Source organism: Erythrolamprus reginae, chromosome 1, assembly GCF_031021105.1.
Source record: "Erythrolamprus reginae isolate rEryReg1 chromosome 1, rEryReg1.hap1, whole genome shotgun sequence".
NCBI classification, from domain to species: domain Eukaryota; kingdom Metazoa; phylum Chordata; class Lepidosauria; order Squamata; family Dipsadidae; genus Erythrolamprus; species Erythrolamprus reginae.
In genome coordinates this window covers 146,329,093-146,346,027 of record NC_091950.1, presented here as the reverse complement: position 1 = coordinate 146,346,027, position 16,935 = coordinate 146,329,093, and the positions used below count along the sequence as shown (strand labels likewise).

Sequence of the window (16,935 nt, the reverse complement as noted above, 5' to 3'; positions counted from 1 at the left end):
TGTTCCTGTGTACCTCCCATTTTATTTTTGCTATTGTCTTCTGAATGTACCCGATATGGCTGGGTAAACTTTTTAGATGATGCAAAACTAAAATTTTCCTTCATAAACCTCGAACATACTGCTCCTCAACATATAGAGAGGGCCACTTGTCCCTTTGAACCATTTGAAAATGGTTGGTATTTAAACAGTTGGAATGTTTAATTGCTTACTTAGAAATTGCTTGCTACATCTATCAATACAGTATGAAAAAATTGTGTATATTTATTACTCCACCACAAATGGTTTGAAATTATAGCCACTAAATCTATCCACAGTCCATATTATCTAAATTATAATCATAACAAGCAGAGAATGGTAAGAGCTGGAGTCCCATATAAATGACCATCGTATAAAGCATTTGGTAAGCTTTAGGAAAAGGAATAAAAATGGGAAGAAGAAATAAACCCATTAACTGATGGAAAATGGATAATTTCTTGGTTCTGAAGCATTTGGGTGCTTCCTCATATGATTCTGCCCTAATCTGGAAACAATTGGAAGCAAATTAAACTTCTATATTTTCATAATGCCAACCGTGCTGAAAAGCTGAGCTAATTTATTCTGATTCAGTTGGTTTAGTTAGTTGAAACCCCTGGGAAACCAGTGGCATTTTTTCCTCATTGGAAAGATCCCTATCCCTGCCTCCTGAGTTTCAGTTCTCTAAAAGAAATTCTAGCTTGACAGCTTTATAAATTGTCCTTTGCAGCTCAGACAAAAGGAGCAAGGTGAAATTGAGATGCCTTTTATCAGAAAACAAATGACAGTTTTCTGATCTCTTCTGCTCTGCACTACTAGTCATGCAAAGCACCAGACTGTTTTTATTTCTATTGTTTTCTCGTGAAGGTTACTACAGAACACGCAAGACAGGGATGGGTTCCTCGTGGTTTGGACTGGTTCATCCAAACCGGTAGCAACCTGCTGGTGATATCACGACGATGTCACCGAACTGGATTGGTCGGTGCCGGTTCGTGAGCCCTGTCATCACTTTAAAAAAAAATAATCTTCTGTACATGTGCAAAAGCCGAGTTTCCGGCACTACATCTTGTTCCAGTACTACATCTGGCACTCCATCTTGTTTTTGGCTTTATTTTTTACTTTTTGCCCCACTCACTCCTCACTGCCTAAGCCGCCTTCCCAGACCCCACATAATGCTTGCCCTATGCCTCAACTGAGCTGCTGCCTCCTGCTTACAGGTAAGTCATGGTTGCGCTAGCCCCCTATATCCCCAGAGCTTACTACGCCCCCCCCTATCCCCCCCAAGGTTGCGTGGCTGGCATAAGCCACCAAGGCTAGTGCGGCTCCATTCCAGGCCATGCTGCCTGCAGCCTACCTTGCCAGGGTCCCCCCACTGTCCCCACCGGGCTCCCGACCTTACCTACTTCCCATGCCAGCCCCCATGAGAAACCAACACTTGCAGCAGTTTGGGAGTTTGTTAGGGAGGGAGACCACTCTTCATCCCCAGCCATGCATTTTCGATCCTGGGCTATTGCAATTTTCACTCCAAGCAACCGGGGCCTGAAAAGTGTTCCAAGTATCGGTTCCTCATGGGTGCTGAATGTTCCCACCTTCAACCTGGCTGTTTCTCTGTATAAGTCCCATCAGGAGAGCCAGGCAGAGAGAAACAGATTGAATCCTATTTCTCTCTGATGCAGCACTTTCCAGACTTACCAGGACCCAAAGCACAGTGCTGTGAAAGACTCTCTCCCAGCAACAGAGCAGAGGGGAGAAAACAGGTCACCAGAGAACACATGGAGGGCTCCATCATGTGCTCTCCAGGTCAGCAGCTGCTGCTTTTCCCACCTGCTGCTTTTGCCTGGGAGAGAGAATCTTTCTCAGTACTGCGCTTTGTGCAAATCCTATTCGGAAAGCCTGCACTTCCCAAGGGCCTTGAGGACCGCCTCCCTGCTTGCCACTGCCTGGAGCTTCCCTTTCACCTGCCACTTGGCCTGCGAGGGAAGCCCATGGGAGATCAGGACACCAGAGGTTTTCCCGTGCATTTCCCCCAGCCTCCTGGCTTGCAAGGGAAGCACACAGGATATCACAGCACTGCAGTTTCTCCTTTGCTCTTCCTCCAGCCTTGCAAAGGAAGCACATGGGAGATCTTCCGCTTCCTGTCCCCACAGTAGCACAAAATCAAACTGAGCCAAACTGGAGAGAGCGAGAGACACTAGTGGTGGCATTGGCTGCGTGTGCACCTCCCCTCTCTGGCCGGGTGCATGCCTAGTGCCAGCTGCTGAATTAGGGTGCTTCCCCCCTTAAGGAAAGACTGCTGCCCTGCTGGTGCTGCCCCCCAGAGGGAAGAGAGGCTCATGGAGGGTCACTCTGCCTATCCCCATCACTCACCTCGCCTTGAATAGGGGCCAAGACTCCGGCACTGTCTTTGCCACTGCCAGCACTTCTCCATTGAGCCCAGCAACCTGGAGTGGAGCATGGCCACCCTGCCTGGGACTGTAGTGACAATGATGCATCCTCACACTGGATTCCCCCTGGAAGGTATGTGGACCTCCGGAGGGAGAGAAGCCAAACGCCCACCCATTTGCTCCGGGACTACTTTGAAAGAATGTGCCACCGTTTCCCTTCCCAAGTTTCTGCCTCCACAACTGGCCTTTCAACTCCTAAAATGCCGCTTTTGCCCTCTCCCATTTGACGAGGGAGGGGGCGCTACATCCTCCCCCCTTTCTTGGGGAAGAAAACTCAGGTGGAGGACGCACCACTGCAGGCTGGGCCCTGAAAAGAGAGGGTGTCTTCTGCCACCAATGCTGGCTCTCCCAAGCAAGTTCTCTGCCATCCTGAAACCTCACTGCATTGGAAAACTCCCCCATGCACCGTACGCTTCCATGATGACAGAGAGACTAGGAAAACTCTGTCCTCACCACCGCCACCACTTCTGGCCTTGATTTGTAGGCTGTAGAGGTATGGCACAATGCAGTCTCCGTGTTTACACAAGCATTTTTCCAGGCTATTTAATATTGCATGTTGGGTTTTGGTGGGGTTTTTTGGGGTGGGTGGGTGGAAAAACAACGATCTGAGTTTGAACCTGTATGTGTTGCAATAAAACTCTGGAAAAGAGGGAGGGAGAGAGAGAGAGGAAGAAACAAAGAAAGAGGAAAGGAGAAAGGAAGGGAAAGAAACAGAAATATAGAAAGAAAGAAAAAGAAAGAAAGAAAAAGAAAAGGAAGGGAGGAGAGAGAAGAGGAAGGAAGCACCATAAACTGGAATTAGGTGCGGCTTCAGAAGACACTTTGAAACAGCACAGCGATTTATGGCTGGAAGACATCTTGTTGGTCATCTAGTGAAACCTGTTCTTTAACACAGTCTTTGGCTCTGTCTTTTGTAAACAGCAATGGCTCATGCCCAATATTTCCTAGTCACTCGCAAACAACTGCAACAATCTAACACAAATTGATTTTACAGAAGATAATGTTGGAAAAGCATTATACAACCTAAAGCCATCTCTATCCAATATACAGAAGTTATGGTTAAATGTGTGGCAAAAAGTGGACTCTGGGTGTGTTTTTCCAAATGCAGTAAGTGAAGTTAAATGTGTATAGTTTTAGAAGAAGTGTGTCTGTATGTGTCTGTGTATATGTGTACACATACACATACAGTATATATAGTGGATAATGTATATTTGTATGTGCCTGTGTAATATGTATGTTCACACATGGCATATATACATAGGATTAAACAGTATATTTTGGATGTTCAGTAGTAGTAAATAGGGGAATTGTATCTCGTTGAGGCCTTTGAGGCTATGAGAAGCCAGGCACTTTAACCTGAAACCTAACCCTTGACATGAGTGATGTCAAGTTGGCCATGACCACCCAGTCACATGATCACCAAGCTGCCGCAACCCAGTCACAAAGCCACTCCCACAAAATTAAGCCACACCCACAGAGTGATAGTAAAAAAAAATAGAACCCACCCCTGATGCAGGAGCTCAGGACAAGTAGTTATTTTCATTCTTTGTTACCAGGATTTCAAATCTTGATTGATAATCACTGGTCTCCTTCAAACCACTTCTGGAGGCATTATCTCAAACTTCATTTCCACTTTCTATTCTCTCCAAAGTAGTTTGAAAATAACCCACCAATGATCACTCTCCTGACTTTAAGATGCTGGGATCATAACCAGTGATCACTCTTCACATGACCAATACAGCAGGCCAAAAAAATATCATTCAGTTAGAGCCTCTTACAAAGTACAGTTCTAGAGCAACAATATGGCATTTGTGTATTTTTCTTAATGTAAATAATTAATAAAGATTATTTTTTTTTAAAAAAAGCAAATCTCATTCCATCCTAAAAGGAGATGTAGTTAACTTGTCAATTCTTTTGGAACATTTTTCTGGTACCTCTTCCCCCCTCCCACCACCCAAAACGTATGGTTTTTTTAAATGGGTTGATACTGTCTAGCTACTACACGTCCATTTTATTAAAAATCCCAGTGAAAGCTGTGAAAGTGCCAATTTTTCAACTAAGCATTGTCTCAGTAGAGGGCCAGTTTAGTGTAGGGGTTAAGGCACTTGGTGAGAAACAAAGTGGGTTCCACCTTAGGCAAACCACTTCTAAATTCTTGCCAAGAGAACTGCAGGGTCTGATCCGGCAAACGCCAAGAGTCAATATTGACTTGAGACACTGCCAAAGGAAAAAAAAAACCTTTCCCAATGCTTCAAACTATGATTTTAGACACTAGTAGTGGGAGCAAAGAAACAAAAAATTCTAAATCATGCCTTTTAAGCCAAAGGAGGTTATAGAAAAGGCACTTCTTCATTAATTGCAGGTTTCAATTCCACGGGAATATTCCAAGTAAAGATATTCCAAAAATATCTTTTTGCATTATCAATGCAAAAAGGAAAGTTTTAAGAAAATTCAGGCAGCTTATTGTTCTGCATGTCTTCACATCTCCAGTCAAACAAAAACAGAAAGCAGCAAGTCCATTTCACCTTAGAATAACTTTTAAAGGGCCTGTGATATGGTTAAAAGTCAGGAGGAGTAAAGTAAAGTTCATCCTATAAGATGCCTACCAAAGAATGAGACCAAGTTCAGTGTAGAGGTTAAGGTGCTGACCTAGAAACCTCAAGACTGATTTCTAGCCCCACCTGTGAAAATTGCTTTGGGTCTCCCTCCCTCCCTCCCTCTCTCTCTTCCCCTAGCTCATCTCACAGGATGGTTGTGTTGTGGGGAAAAAGAGAAAGAAGGGATCTTATGTATGTCTATTGCCTTGAATTACTTATAAAGCAATAAAGACGGAATAAAAATGCAATAAATAATAAATTAACTAAGGAATAAATGTAAAAGTAACAACAGGTAGAAGTACCCTTAGAATCTTTAATATGTGATTTGTTTCATCTGCTCCTAGAGAAAAAATTCAGAGTCTTCATGTCAAGACTTTTCTTGTTAGATGGGTTATTATAAGGCACCAGCAGTTGTTCCTGTCATTCCTTATTATATCCTTTTGAGAAAATAGCTGAGAGTCAAATAACCGGCTCTAATTGCCAAGAGGGTAAAACTGCATTAATAATTAGATTTTAGCAAGAAAGGCAAAACAAGTCTGCAAGAATGAAGGATTGATTTGTTATTAAAATCGATAATCAAAATGCCTCTCTTTTCTAACTTCTAACCTGGCTTCAGTATCGTGTTACAAGTAGAAACTGCATTAAATATACACCTATACACCCAAAAATTCTATTGTTTACAATTACATGTCAGTATAAGTCTTTTATTGGCTGACCATTTGTATTACAAATAAAAATGTTGTACATGTTTAAATGCCACACATGCATTGTCCAGTACTGTAATCATTATTCCAACAAAGCTGAAAGTATTTGTATCGTTCATCCTACATGGTGGGAGGGGACAGACTGAGATGTGCAATTAAAGAATTCTTGAGCGAAAGCAACAATGACTTTGAACATGGCTTAGCGAACATGCTAGCTCTCACATCATATATGAGTATCGTACGCTGAAATGCAAAGCGTACGTAGCTGTGTGAAACTGCGAGAATGCACGCAAGTATAAACGAGGGTGTGTTGGGTTATCCACCCGTAAATTGCATCGGGGCAGCCCAGTGCTATGCTAATCGGGCACAGTGATGCCAATGTCACTGTATCAGATAAGCCACTTGTGACCCTCCCTCCAACTTCCCTGGCTAGAATAGCCACTTGCTCAGCTGCTGTCTGCTTCTGGAAAAAAAAAAAAAGCCCAGCTAGTGACTCATAGCCTTGCAGCTCACTACCACACAGAATTTCAAATAAAGGAGAGGAGCAGCCAATGTGCAGCTCGTCTCTAAGCAGAGCCAGTAGCGGTGGATGGCTGCCTGCAGTAGAAACAGAAAGCTGCTGCACTGAAGGGGAGGAGGAGGAGGTGTCTTAGCACAGCCTGCCGCCCTACCTGAGCAGGGAAATGGACACATGTTGAGCGATTTTCACCAGGAGGAAGGAGGGCAAGGAAAAGGCCGCTGCAGCAGTGTGCATTTTGTGGATCCCTGGCTGGAGGCAAGCCGCTCTCCTTCTCAGCAGCTGCAAGGTACTGTATATCCCCTCTTTTCCTCCCCACCCCCCATTCCTGCCATTCCCTCCCATTCTGATCCAGCATCTCCATTACCCTCATATTACCAGGTGCAAGGCAGATTTTTTCCCCCACGGAGCAGAGCCCAGGTTTGCATGAAAGGATCCATTTAGAAATCCTTATCGTTTTGTCTCTGTCTTGTGGCATCGAGGGTTCTTCTTAGCCTCCCATCATCAGAGTGTCAAATTGTTTTGGGCAAGAAAAGGTATTCCAAGCATCTGCCAGACTAGTAGATGGCAGGATTTGAGTCTGTCATGTGATTGTTTAGGGAATGCAAGAGAGAGAGAGAAAAAGGGGGGGGGGGGTCGGAGGCACACATGTATGTAACTCCCACCTCTTGGCAGAGCAAGTGTATGTACACTCCCACCTCTTGGCAGCATATGATACGGTATATTTGGCATGCCAAAGGAAGTGCAAGTAACATCCTGTTCATTAAGTCTGCACTCCTCTCACCAGAACCAGTGCAAAGCCTCAGATTTTTTTAAAATTTATTTTTATTTATTTATTTTGTCCAATACAATCCCTCTCTCGTTATTACTCGTAAGGATTTTATCTGGGGCAAGACTCAGCCGTTTTTCAATGGCAGGGCTCAGTGACAGAAAATGTAGTAACAAAGAATGGACTTCTTTTTGAAGAGGTACCTTTGTATCTTCCACTCTGCTTATTCAGATTTAGTGACAAATGCTTCCTTTTCAGAGGGTGTGGCTGTGAGGTGGGTGTGAGCTCCAGCACTACTCTCAGAAAGCTATTACTGTAGTAAAAGGACACACACACAAAATTATCTCTCTCTTGTGTATCTGTGAAAGAGGTATTATGTCTTCCTCCATTTCCCATTGGGGTCAGTTCTCAACTTCAGATATACACAATGTGAGATTTTGAGCAATTTTTTTTCTTGTCATGTTGCACATCTTGTCCCTCTTCTTTTTTTTCCTTTTGGCACCAACAACCCATAATTTGCTAGTGACGTCTGTCTCTAATCAAATCTGTCCTCTTCTATCGCTTTTCCTTGCTCGTTGCAATTGATCTGAAAAGCCGAAATTATGAACAGTGATCCTATTATGTTGACAAGTGGATAAATAAAAAAAAAATTAAAAAATGTCCAAAGTGGTCTGATAGACAAATAAGAGTCTGGACAATCAATAAAACATATCAATTCATATGACAGAATGATAAACTGCAAGCAAGACTAATAAAGCCTTAAGAATCAGTAATTATTTTACAAGTCTTTAAGTTACATTAATGGTCCATCAGTAACAGCAATCTTTAGAAGTATCCAAATACTGTACATAACGATAATTAGCACATTTATTAATTGTCAGATCAATTACTGTATGTAATAGAAGTATGCACGTCAGAAACTCATCAAGTTGAGACTGTACCTTAAATTCCTGGCATCTCCTGGTTGGGCTAGAAAAAACAGTGCCTGCAGCCTTGCAGGACAGTATTGGTCAATTTTGATAGTATTAAGTTAGTTGACAACCCCCCTTTCCCAATAGCATCACTCCTATATTTCTAAGCATCATTTACTCAATTTCTGTTTATCAGGACACAGGAACGCTGCCAGGAAAAAAGATATACTGTAGTCCTATTTTTAAAAGAAGTTCCTAATCATCATCTAAAAATATTCATGTTGTTAACAAAAATATATCTATGGTTACTCACAGAACCCTTCTATCTCCTGATCTCATAGCTACCCCTTTCCTGCTTCTTACGCTCTAGAGCTAGGTCACTATCTCAAGACTTATGAAGCTAGGATGGAGTTTCCATCTATGTACTATTGTTAGTGATAGTCTTCCTAGGCTCCTTTTTCCCTATCCTTCAAAGATCTGCAGTTCCACATATCCATCATGGAGGAATTTCCAATGATGAAATTTCTGCCATTGAGAACAGTTACTACATGAACCTTAGATTGTGAACATGATGTATACTGGTCACAAATCTTTGCCTCCCAATCCTATTGACACCCATCTCCACATATTCTAACACTTCATAATGGGCTCTACCAATCTCTTGAGTATTCTTGTCTTTTCTCTCTTTGAGCTTGAACAGACTCTTCAAATGTCTGTTCTCTTGTGTGTTTTGCAAAAAATCTCTTAGGATAGTATATGGATGCCAATGAAGAAGACTGAGAATGCTTTGGGGCCTGTGTACCCAGGTAGTATAAATCTATGTTATTAGTCATTTAATACATATAGTTTAGGATGTCTCCAAAAGTATGAGATAAAAGCTTCCAAAAATAAAAAGAGAACACATTTTTCTTTCCTTCCATTTCCTTTCTCTGCTATGCAGTTGTAAAAGCCTTAGGTTTTAGCATTGCTTGCTGCACTTTAGGAGCAGTGAATGTGGATATTGAAATGGAAAGGAAATATGATAGTGTTATTGCGTAGTATCTTCAGAATTTTAAAGAATGGAAGATTTGCCTGAGTTTCTAGACTCCTATTGTCTCAAACTTCAAAGAACTAAATTTGCATAATTACAAAACTTCATATTTTAAAATATTAGAACTTTTGCAGTGCCTGCACAACACTACATGATTTCCTAATCTTATGAAGAATGTTGGTGTTAAATTGATAAACTTGAATCTCAAGATTTGCTGTCTGACCACATGAGAGAAAACATCAGCAGCAAAGAAAATGAGATTATAACCAGGTGTTGGGGATGTGTTTATTTTTGACTAGATGAGTGATGCTATATATAAAAAAACCACTAGAGTTGTACTTTGAACATTATTGTTCAACATAATATAAGTGGATAGAAGATCAATGCTTAATTTATGCTTTCAGGATTGCATTCAGAAACTAGAATTGGCTGGACAAATTCAATCCTGCTGGAAATAAACAGTTGGTAGCTTCCCACTTTTGGGGGGTTTGGCAGGCTTGAAGGCGCTGCTTTTCTGTAGCAGCCGCAAATTCTCTCAAATGGCCTTCCACTAAAGCTTAGAGTAGACTAATCTAAAACTAAGCTTGGAATAATCTGACATTAGCTACCTTGCAGAAACAGCTGAAGCTCATCCAGAGGACATTTGGAACTTCACACCTGTTTTTTGGGGGGAAGGGAGTTTGATTGTTTTATATTTGTAAGCTTTCTTTTTTAAAATGGAACATGAATATTATAGTTGTTTGTGTATTCCTGTAAAGCACTAAACATCCTGTTGGAATATGGTGGCAGAAATGTAACATATACTGTATATAAAAGTTAACAGCTTGGTTCTAAATTGTTCTCCCTTGGATGACTTATTAATATAGTCTTCTAAAATGCCAGTACAAGTAAGTCTTGGTGTAGTGCTTGAATGATTGTAATAGTTGTATGACTTGGATCTCTTGGAGGAGAATATTTCAGAACTCGGGTGCTACCATTAGTAGGTATTATTATTAGATAGTGCAAGGTCAGTAAATGACATCCTTGGAGCAATGTCTCTAAAGTTTATGAAGCTTCTTTCAGCCCTACTTACAGTAGGTGGAAATATTCATCACCAGCAGGCTAAACTTATTACAAATCTTATTTGAAAGTTTTATAAATGAATAAAACTAAAAAATAGAATACATTTTTAAAAAATTAAAGCCAGCTATCGCAATCTCATACAGAAAAATGCATGTTGATATCTGTGTGATCATCAGGAACTGAGCTCCACTCAAGAATGTTTACCTTTTAGAGCATTATAATAAAATAATAGTGGTCTTCTAGACAATATTTATGTTTGCCCAAGGGCAGCTTTTCTTGCCCAGAAAAGCTATTGCTGTCTTAATTTAAGCATTTTATAAGATTCTTCATGTAGTCCAAGACTTGCATGTGTATATATTTTTTAACAATTGCTACATAATAAAGTGTCGCTTTTAAATGAGCTGATTGCATAGCCTTTTTAGGATCTATTTCTGATTCACATCAGCAATTTAAAAATCCAAAACTTACATATAATTAAATTTATTGAAAATTGTTAATTTGGTTACTTGGAAAATCTTTACAATCAGTTTAATGTCTCAATTTGAAACAATTCCGTTGCTATGGTTCAGTTGCTATTTCTTTTAAAGAAAATAATAGATTCTGATTTTTCTAGAGAAAACTCTCTGAAGTTATTAATTGGTCTTATCTAGGCAACCTTCAGAGATATGCAATAAAATTGATCAGCAACTGTTCTATTAACAACTGCTCTTGAAACATCATTTAAAAAATTAAATGGGGGGGAGAGTACTTTCACACATCCTTTTTAAATCAAAGATAAAGAAAGCAGTTCTGTGTACTGTCCAACAATTGGAAAATCCCAAGACAGCTATTCAGAAACTAGTTGCTGCTCTGTGAGACCCAGTGGCTACATAAGGATTACACAAATAGAGAGATTACTCAATTATGCCTCTGATTAGCTATAAATGGCTGCCATTTAACTCTTGTATTATTTGTTCTGTTTGTTTATTCTTTGCAAACATCTGTTGTGGGATCTCACTTGGTTTCACTCCGCAATCTATTCCATTAACTCTCAGGATTGTCCAGTCAGTGGACATTCACTCCCATTCCCCTCACTACTTCATGAAACTGGTGACTATTGTGGCACATGGCTCTCTGAATTATTAAATTATTGTTGTGCTATGCATTCCTTATACTTAACCCATATGCAATCTGAACCAAGTAAGTTGCTGAACTGTGGAGCAATATCCAGGTTTCTTTTCTGAGTGCTTATAATTAATTTAGAACTCAGTGTCATGCGTAAGGGTGTCGCATGATTTTGAATAGTGGCTCTTATTTTCCATTAGCTCTTAATCCTCACAGCTATAGCTACAGTTTCTTGTCATTTCTCTTATTCCCCCTTGCCAAGGCTTTATGTCCTTTCTCCACAGGTTATGCCACGTCTCAGACTTATTGGATGCCTGTTAATGAAAGAGAAGGGTTGATACTTGCCCAAACATTGCATGACGGCCCATAGATTGTAAACCAAGATGGCAGCTGGGGATACTACTCCTTTGGGAGGCATCTTCACTAATGTACAGCAGGTAATTTAAAAAAAATATGGTAATGATTGGCTTTCAAGCATTGCAAAAATGGAAAGATATGAAAATTAGGAAATTAGGAAAAGTTGTTGAAATACAAGCCTTTTAGTTAGAAATCATTCATATTCTTCCCAGTCCAACACTATGTTAGACTAATAGTTCATTGTCCACATAATTTAACAAAAATACCGCTCAATGTTTTTTCTGTCTTGCGGCACTTTAAAAATTTGGAAATCTTGAGAAAATATTGTGGCACTTTAAAGCCTAACCAGATTTCTTGAGCAAGTAGCTTAGTATCAGAGTTTTTGAGTCTTTAAAGTACCGTAAGACTTTAAATTAATTTTTCTTGCAATTGTTTTACTTGCTGGAAGTCAGTAGCAACATTTTATTTTGCCTTTTTCATATTGAGACGAGAGATGTTGACAATAAAAAGGGAAAGGCTTTATCATCTTATCCTGCAATCATCTGCATTCCCCAAATGTCTTCCTTACAGATTGGAGGATTCCCTTACACAGTGTACTGAGGAGATTTGCAGGAGAGAAATGTGCAGTATAATATTTAAGGTGCAATTAAGGTAGTGGAAATCTACGTTCACAATAAACAAAAAAGTTCACTAGATAACTTTGGGTCACTTACTGTCTCTCAGCCCAATTGACATGGCAGCATTATGGAAAGGATAAAACTGTGGATAGAGTGATATGTGCACTGCTTCGAGTATGGTGAGGAATTGTGGAATATAATTCTAATAAATAGTAGTCTAATACAGTGTTTCCCAACCTTGGCAACTCTAAGATATCTGGACTTCAACTCCCAGAATTCCCCAGCTAGCATTCGCTGGCTGGGGAATTCTGGGAGTTGAAGTCCAAATATCTTCAAGTTGCCAAGGTTGGGAAACACTGGTCTAATAGAGTGGACCTCGGTCTGGTTTTTAGTGATTCTTCTCATTCTACATTGTTTAGGATGTACACGTGACCCTCATATCGATCTGTTACTAATAGAACAACTATTAATCTACAGTTCAATTCAAGTCAGTAATAGCTAACTTCTTGGAAGGGTAGGTCAATCTGCAAGTATGTTATCCCCTTGCTATACTTAGCAAATTCTGCCAAGTGAATCCTCCCCCCTCCAGTAATTTTGCGTATAGTTCAAAAATGGGTCTTACATATTTCTTACATAGAATTTTTGAATTTAAAAAACATATTCTGTAAGAAATAGCTGACTTTTGCTTCACTTTTAGTCTCCAAATGAAATTCTCTAAATGAAACATTAAGATATAATTTATGACATTTGGAATCTCTAGCTCGATGGGCTTTCTGTAATTTTCCATAAAAAAGAAATTTGATGCTGTATCAGCCCTGTGCTGTACACCAAAAGCAAATTGACTGATAGGCTGCTTCAGAAGCCATCAGATATACTATTACAGAGCAGTGTTGGATGTCTAAAATAATGGGTCGAGGGGTTGAAATTTGTTTATCCTTACCTACAATCATGTTATTTCTAAGAGTATAACTATTCAGTTTGCTCTAAAATATCCTTTATATCCCATCGTAATTTATACATAATAGGAATTAGTTTTGTCACTAAAAATGTATTCCAGGCTGAACCTGGAATTTAATTTTGATTAACAGAGAATTCCTGGTATTGTAAACACAAACAAATCTATAACACTCGAATTCCTTAGATGTCACCAAAATTATGCCATAATAAAAGTGTTACTCTTTGAAATGGCACTTTTCACTTTGTTTATTTTTATGGCAAAAAATTAACCGGGCTTCATCTGTGGAAATTATCTCTAATTAAAACTTGCTGCAATTGCCTTTCTTTTGTGTCAATGATGCATAAACTCACCTGACCAGGCAACAGAAGGGCAGAGTCCCATGAAGGTCTTTCTCTAAAGCTAAATGTTTCTAGCTAAGATCTGTTTGGCTTTCTCTGATTCAGCAAAGATCTGCCATCACTGGGCCTACTGTGTTTCCATAGTAACCAAGGAGTCCACAACAGCTTGGCACCAGCATTTCAAGCTAAATTGACAGGATATTCTTTTCTGTTTTTTAACCAGCGGCTGGAGCTAAAGATCTGAAAGAGCCCAAACTGAAAGAGCTCCCAGGATTAAACTTTCATTATTATTACTTCCTGTCCTCAGTTGATACCCTCAGGGCCGGTTAAAAGCAGAAGATAAGATTTAATATCTGGGCCCCATGGTAAAGGCTTGGAAAGGAATCGAAGAAGATGGAGAAGGAGAAAAAAAACATTCAGGCCTTAGAAAAGCTCTGTAGGCAGCCACCGGGACGCCCCCGGTTGATGTAATGTGGAGCACAGTGAACTACATTGTATATATTCCTCTTCCAGTTGTATATTCTGGGGTCAATCCACATGTCCTTGACCTGTGCTATCCCTACCTGCTTCCCTGACAGAGGTGGAAGATGCCAGGCTCTCCCTGTTTCTGGAATGAGAGGGGGATGGAAAGGAACTTGACAGTTTAAATATCAGATTTACTTCTAATCCTGGAATGAGTGTGGTGAAGGAAGGTCCAGAACCTATAAACCCAGGCGCTATCTATTTTAAAGTTTGGGGATATTTGGACAGACATCTGAGCAACCAGCTGTGCTAGAGTTCTAATCCAAGGATGATGGAAAACCAGGTTAGAATAGTCAAACGAAGGGTTCAAGCTTGAAATTGGGATCGGGATCAACTGATCCTTCACCATCCGCTCAGTTCAACTGTTTTGAGGCTGTACAGTGGGGGGAATATGATTGAGGGCTCTATTTGGGAAAAACGGGCAAAGAGAGGCGACCTGTGCTTTTGATGCCTCCTCGGAATGAAGGATTGTACGGTATTGAGACATTTCTTTGTTTTTCTGATGATGTTGTTGACTGATGTGCAGGATGGCGGGGATGACGAGGCAGCCTTTCCTGGCACGGAGGACGATGATGAGTTGGACAAGACCTTGGGTGTTGAACGGTTTGGAGACCTGATCGGCAAGTCTGCATTACGAGACCAGGAAAAGCAAGGCCGCAGCTACTCTGAGACCGACTTTGAATGTAGGTAAATCTTGTAAGCTAGTCCTGCTTTACAATCTGACCATACCTTTCAGACAGGAACAGTACTTAGAAATATGAAACAGATTAATGATTAGGTTACACCACTATGTAACTACATTCTTCTAAACAATGCATAATGGAATGTAGCATACAGTGTACCCATCCTGACTTAAATTAAAACATTTAAACAAACATTAAACTTTGAAGATGGTAGGAGTTGGTGTTAATTTGAGATTGTGGAACTTTGATGGTGAAGTATATGTGTACACGTTTTACAATAGGTTTTTTTTAGTTTGTTTTAGTATTGGATTTACATGCTGTTTTTTGTTACTGTTGTTAGTCGCCCCGAGTCTGCGGAGAGGGGCGGCATACAAATCCAATAAATAAATAAATAAATCCTAAAAGTTATGTTGTAAATCCTAAATATTGGCAATGAAATCTGATCTCAAGAAAAGAAGGGTTTGAGAATGCAAGTTTTATTTGGCATTTAATTGGCACTATTATGTTTTATTAGACAATAATGGCACAACATATTTTTGTGGATTTGCTCTGCATTTTAGACCTTCCTATCTTACAATCAGCATTTTTTCCTGTCTTACTGAGAGACAGACAAGCATATCTGTAATTATATTTATAGGAGACATGACCTTGGAACAACTAGACTGGCCATAAAAGCTGAAAAATACGGTGACTTCTTAGGGTTTTTTTTAACCTTATGTTTAGCTTTATCCTGATCCCAAGGTTGATTTTAAATTAGTTTAAGATAGTCAATTATGTAAAAAAAAAAGATCAATACGGAGCACATTTGATTCAAGAAATGTTCTTGCTAGAAAAAGGGAAGATCTGTTTTCATTTCTATCCTGTTTATCTTATTGCTACGACATAGGCATATGCGTAGGCTGCTAATGCACACAGAACTCCAGATCTATTGAAGGTTAACATTTAGCTGCGTAACTTCACCAACCTGAATTTCACAGAGTTTAATTAGAACAAAACTTACAACTATTTAAACTATTTATCACAAAACTCTTTTTTCTCTCTTAAATCTTGCAACCGGCTTATATTGGAATGAAAACAGTGATTTCTACTATTTGCTTATATAAGCTGCATCAGAATTTCTTCCTTACTACATTGTTCCCCTGGATCATCAGGATCAGGAAATAGTCTCTTTCGTTCAATTTGTTTACAGTATTAAGGCAAGCAATGACATAATGTTTTTAAAAAATTGTCAAGAAAAAAAAAGACCTGAAAAGGGGAAGTGAAGGCATTCATATGGGCAATATCTGGGGGGGGGGGGGAATTAATAGTGAGGGAATGATCCCTAAAAGGAAAATGTAGGAACTGGGAAACCTTCCCTACATAGATAGGATGGCAGGAAGGAGAGGAATGACCAGTAAGGATATGCAATGACCCTTAAGACTGAGTGTTAACGTGGTTTCATTGCCAAGCCACTTCAATCCAGAATGGTCAACATAGCAACAGCAGGTTAAGCTACCATGCAGGAACATATTAATTTGCCATCTGGAATTGACCATAATTCCAACATAACACAAATTACTGCTAATAGGGAAAAATAGTTTTAAAAACATATATTTACAAGAGATGTGTCCTATTAAAATCCTCCTTACTTAATTAATCAAATCGTTCTTTGTGATGTGGCCAACCTGTTTTAATTTGGTGCTTTTCCTATTGCTTATCCTGCAAAGGATTATGCTGACCGGAAAGGATTATGCTGACCAGAAAGTCTGGAAGCATCAGTTAGGGAAGCTGTACCTTGTCACACTGTTGCACTTACTGTGCTTTTATCCTCCTTCCAGTTAAATGATTTTGAATGTCAGCATCATCACACAGTAATTTTACTTGTATCACAATGCAGATTATTGCATGTCAAAATTCTATATTTCCAAATGAAAATTTTACCTGTGGTTTTTATTTATTAAAAAAAAATACAGCCCTTATCCATGCTAGCAATGCAATTACATGCATTGTCAGGTTCTAGAGCTGATGTGAAACATTCATTGCTATTAACACATGTCCTTGAAATCTGATGAGAAGGCATTCATGATTTCTAAATCATGAATCATGATCCTTTCACTAAAAAAATTAGAAGAAATAGCAGTTACTGACCAGTGCCAGACTTCTTTTGCATTCATTTTTGACTGACATTTTTAATCACTTTTAATGATTGTGATATACTGTATTGGGAATGGGAATGATTTAGAATAGAACAGAACAGAATAGAATTGAACTCTTTATTGGCCAAGTGTGATTGAACACATAAGGAATTTGTCATTGGTGCATATGCTCTCA

General features: G+C 39.6%; 1 protein-coding gene across 2 annotated transcripts in view; it reads left to right on the top strand.

The window, feature by feature from the left end:
• SLC4A3 (solute carrier family 4 member 3) overlaps positions 1-16,935 on the top strand; it is a 71,263-nt gene that overhangs the window by 4,837 nt on the left and 49,491 nt on the right. Inside the window, exons 1-3 of one of the 2 annotated variants that reach the window (XM_070728456.1) lie at positions 6,272-6,563; positions 11,435-11,587; positions 14,469-14,625. In XM_070728456.1, the coding sequence (XP_070584557.1) occupies positions 11,534-11,587; positions 14,469-14,625 (211 nt within the window). In that variant the 5' untranslated portion in view covers positions 6,272-6,563; positions 11,435-11,533. Of the gene's footprint in view, positions 1-6,271; positions 6,564-11,434; positions 11,588-14,468; positions 14,626-16,935 lie in introns of those variants that run through there. The other variant, XM_070728448.1, reaches the window with a different exon arrangement.